The 19,488-nt window shown below is 32.9% G+C and overlaps 1 protein-coding gene across 1 annotated transcript in view; it reads right to left on the bottom strand.

Moving 5' to 3' along the window:
* The window catches only part of LOC106465583 (apolipophorins-like), a 122,891-nt gene that overhangs the window by 21,054 nt on the left and 82,349 nt on the right, over positions 1-19,488 (bottom strand). The window contains exons 21-25 of the mRNA XM_022393508.1: positions 5,924-8,757; positions 4,446-4,623; positions 3,583-3,743; positions 1,973-2,141; positions 284-468 (exon numbers count right to left, since the gene is read on the bottom strand). Coding sequence (XP_022249216.1) covers positions 284-468; positions 1,973-2,141; positions 3,583-3,743; positions 4,446-4,623; positions 5,924-8,757 — 3,527 coding nt within the window. The remainder of the gene's footprint in view (positions 1-283; positions 469-1,972; positions 2,142-3,582; positions 3,744-4,445; positions 4,624-5,923; positions 8,758-19,488) is intronic.

Genomic DNA, 19,488 nt, shown 5'->3' with positions numbered 1-19,488 from the left:
ATACTGGTTAAAGAGTTTATGCATATAAATATATTGTTGATTCTTACTCTCGAGAATCTTCTACAACTTTGGAGAATAGGTGGGAGTTTCGCAATACCTATCTAACATTATAAGCTATGTATGTTTCTAAATATAAACTTAATATAAACAACGTTCATATTATAATAAATACATAACAACAAATTTGTTACATCTGTTAATACAGATATATATATATACCTGTGTTTAATATCAAATAAATTTCTATCAAAGGTATTCAAAAGAAATGCATTTAACAACCTACCAACAATTTTGCTACAAGGTCAACTTTCCAATTGAAACGAATGTCAAATACTTGATTGCTTAGACGATCAATGATGATAGACACATCTGTGGTATTTAATCCTTCATGAAATGACTCAGCAATTGCAGAGAACAGTGACTTTCTGCCCAAATTTACAGAAATGTGATACCGATGGACTGGTGTGCCTGAAATATCAAAAGCTTGTAATGAAACAACTTATGAAATTCTCCATGATTACTTTCTCAAGATACTAAATTGATAGATCTTAACTTAAAAGTAAACATCCAGAGGAGAAAAAGTTTTTCAACTTGAACTTTGAATGCAACAGTCATGAGAAAAACAAATTAACATATTTTGAAACTAATAAATACTATAGAGTTGAATGTTGTTAGTGAGACATAAAACTTGCTACGATCAGGCTATAATTACAAAACAGATAATTTTCTTCACGAATTTAAAAACCAGATGTATATAAGCTCTGTCTTATCACTAATTTTATTGAATTATAACGCAAGCACTGAAGTTAGAAGAGAGAGAATATGTCATTTGCTACATATACTTTGGAGGGGATATGCCTCCATGAGATGTTTTGAGATGTTATATGCAAAAACATAAAAGAGTAGGTAATGCTAAAAACAAAGTAATGTTGTATATCTATGTGGTTTTTGAGTCCTTTTTAATTCACCATACAGTAACCTAAATTGATTTAGGTGTGTGAATAATGTTATGATATTATCCTACTTCTTTATTTAATATTATACAGCAGACCAATTGTCAAATGATGATAACTATATGTGCTACAATGTTTTTTTCTTTTTCAGAAAACGTAAAATTGAAAGAGAATCTGTGATGAAGAGGCCAATTACATTCATTGATTGGCCATACCCTCTGCTGTGGAGTGCAGTTTTGCCTGTTCAAGACTCATTAGCAAAGCTTGAGCCGGTAAACCAAAATAATACAGTTAGGCCACTTATAAAGGACTCAAAAATGCCATAAATATTATATACACACCGTTATAAAAGACTTACCTTTCCATACAAATAACATAAATAAGATTTTTAAAAAAATTACGACTAACAATGAACAAGTTACTGAACAGACTGAAAAATTAACACAGAGTAAAAAAAAAAAGTATGGAAACCATATTTGAAACCTGAAATTATGTCATTTTGATTTTTAAATTTAGTTGAAGTTTTCATGATTTTTAAATATGAAATGATGAGTAGCCCTACAAAAAATATACAAGTACTTTATCTAGACTCATTCAGGAACTAAAAATGCTTGAATTCCACTGGTCAAAAAACAATCAAATACAGGCCTTTTGTGATCAGGATCCTTCATAAGGACTGTAAACATGTCAAATAAACACCACATGGCAATAATTTAGTTTCTAAACAGTTTAATGTATTTATTTGTGATTAATGGCAATAACTTCACAACTATATGTACATGAATATTAATGTACAATTCTAATATTTTAACTTTCTGTATAAATAATCCAACTTCAAAAGAAAAAGTTTAACAGAATTTTTCTTTAACAATCTTGTAAAAGGAATACCAAAATTCTAGACTTGTAAAGAATTCAGAAATAATAATCAAGTAACATATATGATTTTAAAACCTTCATACTTTTTTTTTTACCTATGTGCAAATAATAGTGTGAAAAAATAGAAAATCACATATTCCTACCTATATGATCATAAACAGTAAATTCAATGTATGGTCTTGTGTAATCTATCATCAAACGAGCTCTGCTGTTTTCATTGTTCGTATCAAGATCGAAGTCAGCACTTAATTCTTTGCCTGGTACAATGTTATATCTACCTATTGCACTAAGTGACATGATTGGACAGTGATGCTTAAAACAAAAAAAAGAGAAGAATAACAATTTGTTAGTATATATTTTTTATTTTAAAATGTCAACAATGTAAACACACCCAAGTACTTTTTATTAAACTGACTATTTGTAGATAGATTTTTAATTAGTTTTATATCTTTTCTTGAGTAATTAAAAGACGAGATGAGCTTATAAATATATTTATGAAAAATAATGCTGAATTGCATAAAGATAAATAGAACTAAAAAAATTAAATAATGGACAAGAAAACTCATATAAAACAACAAAAAAACACAACTTTATATATCCTATGGAACATGATTTATCACATTAGTTGGCTTACAAATATGGATCAAATGTTTCCTTATTTATTGTCAAAAGACAGAGTGTGGCTTAACAATTAGTATGCTACACTATGAATCTGAGGATCCATGGTTCACATCCTGTTGCCTCAGAATTGTGCTTCACACTTTGGAGCAATGGATGCATTATAAGTGTGATGGTGAAATTCTAATACTGATCAGACTAGTTCAAAAATTGATCATGAGTGCAGCTGATTAGTTGCCTTTCCATCCAGTCTGTCAGTTCAAAATTAAAGAAGGCTAAGATCTGTGAACTCTAATGCTAGTAAACATTTTTCACATAGAATTTTTAGCTAATATATAAACAACTATAATTCTAACACAAAACATTTAGTTTATACTCTCTTTGGCTCAAACCAAGATTGAAGTTAGAATTTACTTGTCTGACTGATGCAATGGCAGGAAAGTTTTACCTCTTGAGCTTTACATCATTTTAAAGGGATATGTATAATTGTGTAATTTTCTTTTATATACTGAGCAACTAAACCTTTTTTTAAATAGACATATTCAATATAAAAGACCACTTGTCATGTAGATATGTGGTGGATAGTGTAAATTGTTAGAAAGTGTATTATTAACAGCTACTAAAGGGTTAACACAGTCAGTAGAGCACCCAAAAGGTCCCAAGTTTGATAGCATGCTCAGGAAATTAAAAAGTAGATTATCACAAATTGGCATCTTGTGAGTGGTCATCTTATGACACTGAGGATAGGCCTTGTTTGTAAGGGGAAATGGATATAATAGTTACAGCTGCTAAAAAGTGCCAAATGTTAGGGAGGTTAACCCTAAGTTCAGTTGGTAAAGCATTTGCTTGATGTATGAGATTCAGTCATGCTTGTGAAAGATGCAAATATTGAGATACTACATATGTAAATTTTTTTTTGCAATCCAGATGAGTTGTATACTTAATATATTTAAAGCATATGGGACTAAAAATATGTAAAATTTACTGGTGGCATCATAAAAGGTATATTTCACTATATAAATTCAAATGTTTACCCGAAATTGTATCCATCTATCCTAAACAATGACTCTCAAAACAACATAATAAGCTGTATTATTTAATAACCATATCTGGTATCAAAACTTGTGCAACATACCCAAAAGTTTATTAATTTTCTGGATTGGTCAACTTCAATCAAAGCAAGACTTTTCTTTCTTTCTCCAGTTTCATCTACCCACTCCCACTCATATCCATTGGTTTCTCTATCTCTATGGTTTCCAGAGTTTAGTTTGAGTTTGATGTCAAACTTTCTCCTATCTAACAAGTAACAAAAAATAAACACATCATTTTAGTATACATTTTAGCAAGTGCAGTAGTAATAATTCTCTGTAGTGTTATTTTTTTTAAAAAAAAAGATCAAGAAGAGTTTATTTATTCAAAACTTTAGAAAATAAAAGTATTATTTGTCTGAAGTCTTAAGGCGTAAATAAACAATGCTGCATATTATTTAGATCAAGATCAATAAACATGTCCTTATGGTCATGCAACAAATTTAAAATACTTGGTGAAACATGTTTCATAATAAAAGTGGTTTGTTATGATGACTAAACAAGATTCAATACTATTATTTTGTTGTTTTTCCATTAAAGAATACAACAGAAAATGTAACCCTATTTTATTTGAATAAAACATAAATACCCCAGAGTTCACATCCTTAGTTAAAAATCAATTTCCAAGAATGTTCCACCATTGTCATACCTTTTCAATTTTTTTTTTAATTTTATTTAACTAATCACATTTTTATTAAATTGTTTGTTCAATGAAATGATTAATTGTTATTAAATCAGATATTACATTTAATTAAGTTGCATTTTTTCATGACTTTTCCAGAATAGTTATGTTTTTCTTCATTTTTCCATAATTTTTCTAGACCTGAAAACTAATTTTAAAACCTCCTAGGTTTGTCATGATGCATGAGAATAACATGCACACTTACAGATTACAGAACTGAAGAATTACCTGCATTATAGATGTTGAATACAAGTGATCTATTGTAAACATCATTATTAACAGCTTCAAGAAACACTTCTCCAATAATCGTGTCTGATGGGTTATTGCTATAATCAACCACAACTTTGGCTAAAAATGATTTTGGGAATGCATCTTTACTGTCAAACTGCACAGTAATGACAATGGGCTGAAAAGAAAACAATATATATATAGACTTATATTTTGAAAAAATATTTGGTAAAAGTCTAAATACTGTAAATTATAATAAATACCATATTTGCCCGAATATAATACGCACTTAATTTTGAGAGATTGAACAAAATTTGTTTCTTACACATCATTTGTATAAAATGTAGTGAACAGCTTCTAACTGGAAATTTTTTGGGAGATATTTGGAGGAAAAAAAGCATGCATTATATTCGGGGAAATACAGTATTATTTTTTATCATTTTGTTTACAAAAAGGTTACATTTCTTAAAGTTTTCTTTTACATTTCAGTTCAAACTTTGAGGTAACATTAATACATAAAGCCATTATTTAATGATCAGATACTGTCAAGTAAAATAATTATTAATAAATATTATGAATGGATACAAAAAACAATATATTTCCATATTCCAACAATGAATTATGTTATAACAGGTATAGTTGATATATCACTGGTAGTATTCTATTATGTTTGATATATACCTCTTACAATAATTCATGCATTCATTTGACTAAATATATTATGGCTTTCTATATAGTTGATTTTCATGCAAGAACTTAGTAAACTGCCAACTTCACTAGTTTTAAGTTTACATACATAACAATCAACTTTATTATAATGATTTATAAAACTATTTGACGTCTATTGGGTTCTGATGTTAGTTTTCATACTTTAATGACAACTTCTGTATCTTTTTTAACGAAACCAATCTATAATAATAAAATATAAGCAAATTCTGAGATAAGGCTGCTATGTTTTGCTTTGTTAAAAATCATTAAACAAAGTAACTCCATACTACATTAAGGGGAGGCTATCACTACATGTATGAGTTTAATTTTGTGACAATACATAAGTGTTTGTTTCTGTTTGTTTATTGTGAAACAATAAGTTATGCAATGAACTATCTGTGCTGTGCTTACCATTGGTATCAAAACCCAGTTCTTAGTGTTATAAGCCTTCAGCCTTACCACTAAGTCAATGGGATGAAACTCATAAATGGTAGTGAATAATTTCATTGTGTTTTGGTATCCATATGCTAATATGCATATTATTTTCAATATTATTTATACAAAGCTGACAGATGGTGTGCAATCTCTAAAGTTGTTGGTACAAACTAATTCTATGACTGTTTATTTTCATGCATCACAGATTAGGTTTGAAAGCATGATTTGAAATGCAATTTAAATTTGGTGAAGTAGCATAAAATCTCTTTGCAGAGATAAAAATAAAGTTTAAAATTTTAATTTACTCACAGTAAAAGAGAAAAAAAAAATCTTACTTTTCTTAGCTCTGGATGTTTTATGATGATTTTTCTCTGGAAGTTTTCACTAAACAGTTCATTATTCTTAAGTACATTGACTGTCAGTTTGTTTAAAGGTTCTCTTTCAACATTTGTAATAATTTCAAAATTTGTCTCATCATTATTACTAATACTGTGAATTTCCATTGTTCGAGATGCCAAGAAGATTTTCAATTTGGAGGTATATTCTGCTTTATGTTGTATTTGTGCTTCATATCCCAGTTTCTTGTTATCTGATCCAAACACTACCATACTCTCATAACTGTAAGGATCAGCATGAATGAGGAAGTCTGCAGATAGGTGTAATGTCGAACATAAGCGAATTAATCCTCTTGCTTCGTAATGCATATAACCTTGAATGGGTCTATATGGAATTTTTAGAAAATAATCTAAAATAAGACAATCGACAGGTCCTTGTGAAGTACATATGCGAATTACATGATGGGATTCTTCATGTGACACATTTGAATCTATGTGTATTGTAAAATGTGTAAATGAGCTGCCTCTTACTGAAAGTTCATATAACCTTTCACCCTTTCCTTTGATTTGATTTATAACATCAAAATTCAGCACCTCTTCATTGTCATAATTAAAACCTAAATTTGCAGTAAATCCTCTTCTTTTATTTTCTCTAACGATTTTAACAGATGCCACTTCTCTGGCATCTTTTTTGAAGCCTGCATCAACTCTGATACCATCACCACTACTGTTGGCTCGAACATATGCATTATACGATGGTGTATACTGTGTCTCTAACTGAGCACTGCTATCAAAGTTTTTCCAGTCACTTATATCAAATTTACCACCAACATTTAATTTTTTCTCATTGTTCACATCAATAACAGTTTCTGCTAAATAGCTTCCTGGTTTAAGGTTATATCTTACTTTGAGCTTAGCCATATAAAAACTAGAGTATGGAGTGCTGATGGAAGAAACAAGCTTTACTCCATATCTATTTTTTTCTCCTTTCGTGTTCATATGTATTTTCTTACCAGATCCAAATGTGATATCTGTATCTACTTTAAAGCTTTTAGATGTATAATCTCCATTGACTTTAATATCTTGAGATCTCCATTCATCATGTGGAGTAGTAACTGAAGCGCTAGCATCAAAGTTACCAGAAGACCAGCCCTTATTATGTAGAAAATTGATCCCTGCGTTGTACCCTTTTGTACGAGAACTATGTACTAAAACTGCAGTATTCACAGAAGAAACCGATGAAGATAATTCATGCGTGTGGCTCATGTGGAACTTTTTGCCATCAATACTTTCATATGGAGACTCAAAAGAAATACCTCCATTCATTTTGACAGTAGACCCTTCGTTATTATACTCACCAACAGCTTCTACTTTGATAACTTCTTTATAATTTACCTTGCATGAAAGGTTTGATTTCATTATTCCATTAGAAACTGTATGATTAGCAATAAATTCAATCTTATTGTTTTCCATTTGAATTTCCAGTTCAAGATTATGTGGTCCTTCCAAAATATTCTTATTGGCATCCCCAGAAAAGTCTACAACTACATCATTTTTATATTTCATCTTTGCCCACAAGTTATATTCAGTATCTCTCCAACTTGGATATGTTTTAGATCCAATTTTAATGGTTAATTTGTCACTGGGATTTTGATTAGCATCCCAAGAAATATCCATTTCAAAGTTCCTGATGTAAGAAGATGGATTTCTAGTGTAGGTAACTGTACCAAGAATTCTTCGGTCATAAGATGAGTGAGATCTTTGACTTAATGGTTTGACATGCAAATCAAGTTTTGCTGTTTCAGATTCATCAGAGGATTGAATTCTCATGGTACCTTCTAAGAATGGAAAATTCAAACGCACTTCTGATGGTCCATTTCGAGCTAGTTTGACATCAATAACCATTACAGGGTTTCCTTCATACTTAGTGTGGCTTTCAAGGTTAAAAGCATTTCTGTTCATACGGAGCAGGCCTTTGTAATGGAGAGGAAGTTTCATACCCGGAGTTTCTATAGTAGCTTCAATTTCATTATGGGATTTGTGTTTCCTACTTTTACAACGATATGCGTAACCAACGTTAATATCCTCTTCACTTGGCAATTTGAGATAAAATTGGCCCTGATATTCTCCATTTGATCCTTGTATTAAATTTCTGATTATGATCTTTGGTTGCTCTGGCCACTCCACTGTAGATTCCCCATATATCTTTAATGGGCCTTTTGTCTTTTGCTCATAATCTGTTGTAAGCTTTAGATGCTTCTCATGATCATATTTGAAGACAACACTGACATTATACTTTAGATTGGAAGATATAAGTGCTTTTGTGGTTACATTTAGACCATAATCAATATCCCATGCTGGTGCGATGATTTGGAATACATTCTCAGAATCAATCTTGAAACCTTGTGACTGATCTACCTTAACCTTTGCAACGTGGAATAAATGGATATACTGGTCTTCATTATGAAAGTTATCTCCATAGTAGAGTTTTAAGTCATTTTCACTGTGGTCCTGTTCTTTGTACTGAGTGTCCCAGCTCAAGTTCCAATTGTACTCAGGATACTGACTAAACTGAACTTCAGTGGTAGTTTTGTACTTTCTCAGAGAAGATGTTCCCAAGTTCAGTACTTTGGAATTCATTTTTATGGTATGCTGATTCTGTCTTTCATTTTGATATTCAACTGTTAAATCTGTGGCAACACTTCTCTTCTCCTTTTCCACTGTCCCAAAGAGATGAGCATCAAAAGACAGCAAACTAAAAGATATATCTGTACTTAATCGGAAAGACTTTTTCAAATCCGAGAGCCACTCACTACCTTCTTTCACAATATTACCTGAAAATAAAAAGAATACCTAAACTCAGCAAATAAAATTTAACATTATCTATGTGGCTTTGAGTCCATTTATCGAACCGTATAGTAACTTAAAGAAATCTTAAACATATATCTACAATATTTAACTTTGTTTGGAAAATTGTTTGAGAAAGAATATAATACAAAATCAGAAGAAAAATTATACTACAATAACACTGATATTTGATTCTAAATACTCTTTAGTTATTATGTATGTTCACTAAAAATAATTACAGGCATAAGAGCATAATCAATTTAAATAATTTTTAAAGTAATGTTACATGCTTTACTAATTTATGATCATATTTCCATACATTTGTAGTATAAATTGATTTTTCTCCCATTTTCATTTAATATCAAAATTTAAAACTATATTCATATAGTTAATAACAAGCTATGTTTGTCATTATGCATAACCTACTTCTTGAACCACTTCAAATTTTTAATAATTACTAAACTCCAAAATGTATGAAGTTCATATGATTCAAACCTTCCTCCTTTCTAAGCATTATTAAGAGATGTCATACAGCAAAATCATATTATGTGATGAATTAAAATAATTTTATTTTTCCAATGCTAGAATAATACATACAGTTTTTAAAATATTATGATTAGTACACATATCATTAGGTTTAAGAATAAAATAATATTGTTTAAAGTAATTTGATATGATTAGCATGTTAATATTTTAGGGACACCAACCAAGTTGCACAGAGATTTCTATCCTAACCAGTTTGGCTACTTTAAATAAACTTATAAAGCTAATATTTTATATTCTTCTGTGAACAGAGGCATGTCAGATCACATTTTTTCTAAAGACAAAATTAAAATGACTAATTTGTTGTGAAAGCAGATTAAATTATTTCTTCATATTTACCATATACTTTAGACATTTTAAGCTAATTATTCATGACTGTATTGTATATTTTGAGTTTATTAGTAATGAAAGTAGCTTGTCACACAGATGAGGTAATCTTTTACAGGAAACTATTTGCATGTACCTTTAATTTAATCTAACATGCAAAAGTTATAATTTTCCTATACTGAAAATGTATTTCCAACAGGTACTTACCTCCTTTCACATAAATAGCTATTCTCATTCAGAGCTACTCTCTATATACAAAAAAAAATGTTTGTGCATGCCACAAGCCTTGAAACTCCCACCCGTCTGGAATGACAAATTCCAATGTATCTCGTATTCTCCTTCACCAATAAGAGTGCATGTGACTTCCTCTATTCAATTATTCCAAACTATCACTTCGAGTGTTGGCAGAAAATGGAAGCATCAGTTTTCAATGGGGATGAAGGGTGGGAAGTGTGAGGGAGGGAAGTACCTACCAGAAATACGTTTTCAGTATAGGAAAATTATAACTTTCAATACGATACATTACCTCTTCTCACATAAATAGCTAGAATCCCACATTGAATAAGATAAGAGGAGGAACCATTGCAAGGGAAAGAAAGAAGCATCCTTCAATAGCCTCCAAAAGGAGATCTTCAGAGTCAAAGATCCTATGTGGGAGACCGCGCTACTTCTTAACCAGGTATACTCTTTGCCGATGGTGGAAAGATGTTGCATATATGGGCAGAAAGATTGAGGAGCACGTACAAATGGGAGAGAATTATGGCAGAATAGGATAATGATCTGAACCATACATTACTTATTAACCTCAATCCCTGAAAACTTAAATACAGGTAAGATTAAAGGATGTGTCTCTTGGTGCAGATGGACTGTACACGCAAGCCAACTACAATCAAAACCTATGCTGCTGGTAACCGACATTCACACAGGGGTAGGATGAGGATCATACTGTTGGCAAGTTAACTACAATCCAAAACTCAGCTATCTGGTGGGGGTAGGAAAGAGGATCATATAGCCTTCACCTCAAGTTCCTGAGACTGGAGGGGAATCTTGTACCCCCCCCCCCCAACCTATGAACAGGCACATGATAACAATGTGAGAAACTGAATGATCAATCCAAGAACCCTACATCTAGCAGAGAAAAGTTGTCTGTTTAATGTAAAACATCTCATTCAAAGATATAATGACTGCCACCCCAAGCACAGTAACATCCTTGGAATAATAAGCATCGAGAGATAGTGGAAAGGGAAGAACCATAGTAATCTGAAGTACATCTACCATGACCACAACACAGATGGAATAAAAAGAGTATAAATGAGTGAGGGAATAGAGACATCTGTGAAACAAATGTGAGGACGTATGTTGACCGACATCCACGTGGGGGTAGAATGAGGGATCCCAATCAAAGAGGTGAACTGCAATTTTGACAGCTCACTCCCATTTTACATAATAGACGATATCTATCATCTACACCAGCAGAACACCACTGTCCTACTATGAACTGAATGGTTTTAGAATCATTTATATGTATTATTTGTATTTCATTAACACATTCAGGAGAATGCCTCCACGGCCCACCATCTCAGAGGCAAGGAACTAGAAATTGGTAAGGACTCTCAAACTCCACTAAAAGAAAAGGGGGGGAGAAAGCATGGTGCGGAGTCCAGAGGAATGACAACACCTGCAATGGGTGACCATGAAACCCTGTTTTGAACAGCAGACCATACCAATTTATTCAATACAAGGCATAGCAGGGATGAGCAGCTATCCACTTCTGCTTTACCTATGTAGTGTATGGGTGAATATGGTTCGGGACAGACAAATTAATGAAGCAAATATATTGCAAAGATAAACCTACAAACAATCTTGTGGAACACCCCATCTCCAAAGTGTGTGTTGTGTGGCCATGGAATTATAACTGTTAAGTTAGCAGAGTGGGATCCAGAAGGAAAAAGAGGGACATGCTCCTGAAAAAAAAGAGGTAACTTACCTAGTCTCATGAAAGAGTGAAGGATGGCAACAGGTGGATGACAGTACCCCAACAACAAAGAAACAGCTACCTAAAGCAGAGAATGTATGAAATGTAGACCCAGTGCTTGACATACGAAGTACTTCCAACAGATGGCAGGGTAGATATGCAGGGAAAAGGAAAGTTGCATGAATGGAGTGAAGACACCCGGAAGTGATGATGGGAAAAAGGAGACAAGGAATAAAAGGCAAATCGAATCAAAATCCAAACCCAATGGGTAAGGGAGGAAGGGAAAAATCACAGACAAAGAAGTGGAGTAAAGAGAGGAAAATTGACAAAATCTAAATAGTCGGAAAATGGGTTCAGCTGTTATAGGAATAAGGTGAGAAATACTGGGAGCAGGTAGGGTTGACCTCAGTCTCCCGAGACCCTCTCAAATGAAGTTAATGGTAAGAAGTATAAATTACAAATGAAACAAAATTAATGGTAAGAAGCATAAACGATAAAGAAAGATGAAAATGAAATAGCTGATATAGTGGAAAAGTTAAGAAATTGTATATTGAAATAAATGTATGTATGGGATATTATGCATTGAAGAAAAGATATTTAACTTAAGTACTGATGAACACTTGCATAGAACCACGGGTAAGCCAAAAATAACAAACACTTATTAAGCCAAATCAAACAAGATATTTAACCTAATTATCAATTAACCTGGAAGTAGAACTACAGTTAAACCAAAAAGAACAAACCCTTGTAAAGCCTAATCGAATAGTACAGAACAAAGGATCCACTAAGTGCTAAAATAAAAACTTAACCTAATAATAAGTATGGATAATATTGGGAGAAGTATGCATGAACACAATCTCAATGGTTCCATACAAACCAAGTGAATTGGAAAAAGGATAAAAGATAAATAATATCGAAAATAAAACAGACGTGATGTATGGAATAAAAAACAATATAGTTAAACTAATGATTGATATACCAGTAAAATGAATTATAAGGAATCTTAAAATAACAAAGATTACGGTAAGCCTAAGTGAATGGTATAGAAGAAAAGATACAACTAAGACTAACCGCTAACCTGAACTTGACTATGAGTATTAACCAATGTAACGAAATTTATGTTATGGAACCAAAATAACTACAGATAATAATTTTAACAATAAAATTATTCAAAACTATAACAGTAGCACATATTATCTTTCCAAAGTCTGCAGACTGTATTTCAAATGTGTTAGCCCCCAAAATTGAGGCAAGGCCAGAAGAAAGTCAGTTCATTGGACGATCAATCTCCCAACGAAGTAAAGCCAAAAATCTTTCCATGGAGTACTGTGACCTGAAGCCTGCGTAAATGTGCTAATAGAACATATATAACCTCTGAAGTGGTAACATAGAAATCATAATGCAAAATAAATAATCAAATACAAAAGTTTTTGTAATGAAGTAACAAGTTCCATAACTGGGTAGAAATATAAAATAATTCCACTATGAAATAATTCAACAAGTTACAAATATCACTATTGTATAATAATGAGTAAACTTATTGAAAGAAATTAAACCAAAAATATGGAAAAAATTAAAATAAAACACTTGAAAAGAGTGCAAACTAAACATTATAACACAAGTACTGCCAAGCAAGAAGTGACAGTTTGGCAGAATTGAATAAAGGGAGTCACATGCATCAAGAGAGTGTGTCGTGCTCTTATCATTGGTGAAGGATTGTAGCATAAAAATTCGTCATTCTAGTGAGTGGGAGTTTCAAGGCTTGTGGCATATGCAAAACAATTTTTAGCATAGAGAGGGCAACACTGAACAAGAATAGCTATTTATGTGAGTGTAGGTAATGTACCATATCGGAAGAAAAAAAATTGGTGTTTGACTTTGCACGTTCAGTCACACAATAAAGAGTTTACATGTCAAACTTTAAGTGTGTTTGATAGACCATTTAAACAAAAAATGTTATTGTTAACTGGAAATCATGTGGCAACACAAAAATGTTTTTGAAAAAAATGAATCGTCAAGACAACTGACATATATCTAGTTTGTTTACAATAAGATGCATGATTATATACAAGAGTTTGTTTGTAATTAAGCACAAAGCTACACAATGGGCTATCTGTGTTCTGTCCACCATGGGTATTGAAACCCAGTTTCTAGCATTGTAAGTTTGCAGACATACCGCTGTGTCACTGGGGGGCTATATACAAGAGTAGAGTAGCGAAAATGCAATTAACATGCTATTTTCACTAATAAAAATATTTAAGAAAAAATTAGAAAAACAGTTTCACTACTTTTCAATTTTTTTGTAAAATTCATAAAATAGGATTAAAAAGAAATAATACTTTTTACAACATTGAATAACATAAATATTTAATGATATTAGTACTTTAATTATAACATATAAAAATGTTAAACTAGTGCCTAACTGTGCCTTTCTGTATTCTAAATATATCACCTGCTGTTTCTTAATCAGCATAAAGGGTTCGTACATGATACAAAATAAAATGTCATTCTTTTGCTATAGTAAGCAATATTAAAACAATTTTTTTTTAATTAACTATTTCCTTCAGATTCAAATATGATAAAATCACGTCCATGTATTCTGCAACAACTAAATAAATTCTTATTTTATTTTTTCATTAACACCTTAACAGCTAAAGACATGTTTAAAGACATTTCATGAATACAATGTCATATTTTTATTCATGAAGTACAGGTGTAGTATACAAATACTAGATCCCCTACTGTCTTATAGTATATGTTTTATATAAAAAAAATGTAAAAACATTTAAATAATAATTTCGGAACATACTAAATCTGGCTGAAATCATGTGCAAAATTCAGTCAGAGGGGTTACTTTTTGTAATTGGTCTGGTCAAGGAACTTATCTGCTGTTTCATGTGATAGCTTGTGTTTTCTTATACCTTGTTGATGGGAGACACCAATACAACTGTCACATGGGACATAAATATCTCCAGATTCTTTATTTTATTTGTGATTGGTTGACTATTAAAAGAATATGAATCATAAAAAAGAACAGTTTTGGTATTTTAAGAGATATTAGCTTCTGCTTTGAAAAGGCCAAGATATGCAGAAAAGTTTGTTGTTTCTATGGACATTCTTTATTTTATATGCCAATTGTCATACCTTAATTTCAATTTTAATTTCAAATTTGTTTTAGTACATATTATCTTAATTGCATCTTTTCAACCAATAAACACACAAGTTGTAATGACCACAACGATCATTAATCTCATCTTTCATTACTAGTTTAGAATATATTTTTAGTCAGGTATATTCAGGTAATTTTTTTCTAAATTTTCACGCAGAGGTTCAGCAAGCATTCTAGTTACATGAATGTCAAAAGGTTTTATACACATGTTAATTCTTACTTAGTTAATGTTTGCATATGCCAATGGTTAGAATCTCCTATGGCCTTAGCCTTGTGTTTGAACCCCCTGGGAAGAAATGAAAGCCTATCTCAAGAAGTGGCAAAAATAGTTGTGTCAATTGGTATGGGTTAGATGTTTTTCCCCCCACAAAATTTGTTCAATATAATCAATGACATATGCAGCATTGGATACTGGTACACTTCATTTTAATGTTTCGTGAGAATTTTGGCAGTAAATAAGATTTCCTCTTGTATTTGTCCTGTGTGGATGTATGTAAAATTACTTTTGTCTATGTTCTGTGCAAACTTGAGTAGAAAAACCTCTCACTCCAGCAGCCAGTAAGAGACAATAGAAAATTGTAAGTCATTCAGTAAGCAAAATATACAGAATATAAAATTGTTTATTTGTGCTGTGTGTGTATTATTTAAGCATTGTGTTTGTTTCTTTCTTTTATTGTCCAATTTTGAAATTATTTTTTGCAGCACATTTCCTGAATCTGCTTTTGCTGTAACATATCAGTGTATCTGAATACCACAATTTAACTGTACAACAAAAAATAAAGAGTGCTTAGTTGTATGTCAAATTTGTTTGCTTTTGCTCTTGTTCTCACAGTAACATTTCATATGACTTGTTTTGAACATATATTATTCTAAAACAAGTGGATTGTGTGCTGTCCATTTATTGTTCGAATTTACCACCAACAAGTCACAGACACCTACTGTAGAAAAATCCTCAGCCCACATATACATAAAACCCTGACATTCACTATAACCCTGCATAAATATAGTTGCCTTGGCAGTGATTATAATATATCCCATGAAAATACCCAAGTTATCTAATGGTTACATATACATTAGAACATGATTATTACATATCTTCAGCAGGGAAACATGTTTTGACTGAAGTTTTGAGATAAATTTTGATACCTCAATGTTCACTGCTTTATTTCTGCAGTTGTATGTCCATGTTCAGTCAAAATAAACTAAAAAATAACAAAACTATCCACTTTGCTTTCATGTATACAAGAGGTTTACAATATCACAAAATTCAAAGCAGTGAATGTCAGAGAATAAGGTATAAATACTGGATGCCTGCTAAGTGTGTGCTGCATGTACGTATACCATGATACATCATAATTTAGTAATTATGTAACTGAAAACCGAGCCATGATTGGCACATCTGGATGAAGCGGGTTCAATCTCCTCACAATACACCATTGCCAATATGTATCCTATTTCAGTTGATAAACATCCATTATGGGACGATGCAGAGACTGAGACAGGTACATGGCAACCTTAGAAGTTAAACCTTGACACCGTGTGAAGGACTGAATAACCTCCATGCATGAAGCTAGAGCTTTGGGATGGATAGGAGTAAGATTTCGGATCATGGCTGTCTCAGAAATGGTCAAAAAGAAAGTGGAAGAGGTTGGCACTCCTGAAGATACCACAGAAATGGAAACCAGGATTGAGCAAGCCAATCTGGTGCTACCAGAAGAACATGACAGGGGGTTAAACAAATCATAGCTAGGACTCTGGATAACAAATGAATCAGTGGGAAAGCATATAGGTGCAATCCCATTCAGTCCTGCCTGAATGCATCTATTGCAAATGTCTGAGGGTGAGGTACCAGAGACCAAAATACCGGTAGGTGAGTGTTCCAATGAGTGGCAAATGCATCTATCATCGGTGTCCCAAATGGAGGGCAAAGCCAATGGAAAACCTCTTAATGAAGCATGCATTCTGTTGGGAGAATCTGGCTGGTTTGAGACAATTTATTCACCACCAGATTCATCACCCTAGAACATGGCAAGCTAGTAGGAGGATATGATGGGAGTAGGCCCAATATAGAAGATCCAAGGTTTAAAAGCAAAAAGACCTGCACTGAGTACCCGCTTGATGGGAAATGTAAGACACCACTATAGAGGAATTGTCGGAATGAAGCATGATGACTTTGCCCTTCAATAAATCCAGACCTTGACACATCACCCTTTGAACAGCAAAAGTTCTAAAACATTGATGTGGAGGAAAGCTCTGTCGTCCATCCATATGCCTGGAATCCTTGACCATTGAGATATGCACCCCCATCTCTGAAGCAAGTCGAAGACGTTGATTATGAATAAGGAGACAGGTGAATCCAGTGGATTGCTGTTCATGATCCATTGGTCTTGTAGAGACCACTGAAGAGATCTCATGTGCACCAGTTACAAAGGAATGAGGGATTCGAGTGATGCCCACATCCTCAAAAAGAGAAAGAATCATCCATGCAGTGGGAGAAGAAGTAAAAGTTGGTCTGTCTGTTTTATACCATGAAGCCTGACTGAAATATATGTTGAAAAAGACACCCAGATGGACGTCCGTCCATAGGCCCTGGAATTGTTGACCATTGAGATATGCACCCCATCTCTGAAGCAAGTCATACATGAAAAGAGGGATCTCTGGATGGGGTGACAGCAGAGGAACACCTATCATAGTATTGTTCTGATCTAACCACTACTTGAGATCGAAGATGTTGATTATGAATAAGGAGATGGGTGAATCAAGTGGATTGCTGTTCATGATCCATTGGTCTTGTAGAGACCACTGAAGAGATCTCATGTGCACCAGTTCCAAAGGAATGAGGGATTCGAGTGATGCCCACATCCCCAAAAAGAGAAAGAATCATCCATGCAGTGGGAGAAGAAGTAAAAGTTGGTCTGTCTGTTTTATACCATGAAGCCTGACTGAAATATATGTTGAAAAAGACACCCAGATGGATGATATATTGTGTTGGGGTGAGAAGAGATTTCTCAGCTCTGATAAGAAAGCCGATCTTGGTTGGTTTGGAAAGTAGTATTTGGATGTGACATTCTACCAACTGACAAGACAGTGCCAGCAGTAGCCAGTCGTCCATGTAATGGTGTGAGCACAAGCCAGGGGAATGAAGGTGATTCTGTGTCCCTATAATGTATGTTGTGTTTTGTTTCTACACCTCATGGCCCACAACATATGTGTAGGGTTTGAGAGAGCTGCAGATGAGTGTACTTTTTACTTTTGTTACTTGAGTATCTATACAGTAGATACTTTTTTACTCTAACTTAAGTAAATTTCAGGATGGGTACTTTACCATACTTGAGAAACTTTTTAACAAAGTACTTTTACTTGAACTTGAGTAGCATATTTTGTACTTTTTACCCCCCTGATCTCTACCCAGCAAATCCCAACAACAGACCAGTCAAAAGACTAGGGAAAGTGCAGAATCTGATAATCGAACCAAGATAGATGCTAACAGTGGTTCTAACTCACCATCAAACTGATGAGACAATTGCTGAGAGGCTTCTGAAAAAAGGTGTAAGGATGATAAATATCTCAGCACCGTAAATGAGGTCAATTGTGGTCTATTCAGGTTGACCACAGCCTCTATTCTGGAACCCCATATTTCCAGGAGCAAGTCTATTCTCTGAAAGTCCAAACATTAATTATGACCTGAAGATTGTGCATTTCTACTCAAGCCAGCTGGCAGTGTTTATAACCAGATGTATATCTTGTGATATTTTTGCATATGGACTGGTGAAAACCATGAGTGGCCAGAACAAGAAGTTTATACACTGGAAACATACTACTGCTAAGTTTGAAGCTCCACTGCTGAAATGCAAACATCTATGTGAAAAACCAGAAGTGTAAAGTCTTGCTTTTAGAGGGGTTCAATCTCTGTTGCATAAAGTTTTTTTTTTTTTCATAAAACTTTAGTCAGTTTTTCTTTCATCCTTGTATATGTATTGGGAAGGTTCATCATCACCTGTCACCTAGCCTCTACATCAAACTCTGAAAATATTTTAATATTGGCATTTCTTTTACTTTTACAGAGTATTTAAACACAATAGAATGGCCACTATTTGTAAGTTGCTACCGATAACATTGTCACCTGATGTGTCACCTTCTAGTTGGAAGGAAACTAATCAGAGCACTACCTAAAGGTCTGCAAAAAACTAGTCTTAGTTGTTTTTTTATTGAATATTTTTTGGGGGAAAACAGAAAAAAAAATGTATTAATTTTTTATCTATGCTTATTATATATGTATAAAGAAATTGAAGACTTTTTCTCAAACCTATGCAAATCATAATACATCTACATGTGTGTGTGGGTCTGTACTCACTGTACCTTCACGGTCTTCTATGTATGTTTCTCTTTTGTGAGAAGAGATAAAAACATGCATTGTAGAAAAGTAAAAATATTTTTGGGAATGCATTACGTAGAAAAATGGTTCTCAAGACATACATGGTACATAAAGTGAATGTGTACAATTCTGTGTTATATCAGCTGTAATGTGGTATGTAATGTAAACGTGTAGAATTCTATGTCAAATCAGCTGTAATGTGGTATGTAATGTAAACGTGTAGAATTCTATGTCAAATCAGATATAATGTGGTATGTAGTGTAAACGTGTAGAATTCTATGTCAAATCAGATATAATGTGGTATGTAATGTAAACGTGTAGAATTCTAT

Source organism: Limulus polyphemus, unplaced genomic scaffold (genome assembly GCF_000517525.1).
Source record: "Limulus polyphemus unplaced genomic scaffold, Limulus_polyphemus-2.1.2 Scaffold1991, whole genome shotgun sequence".
NCBI classification, from domain to species: domain Eukaryota; kingdom Metazoa; phylum Arthropoda; class Merostomata; order Xiphosura; family Limulidae; genus Limulus; species Limulus polyphemus.
The sequence above is the reverse complement of the archived record's forward strand: the minus strand, read 5'-3'. Positions and strand labels throughout refer to the sequence as shown.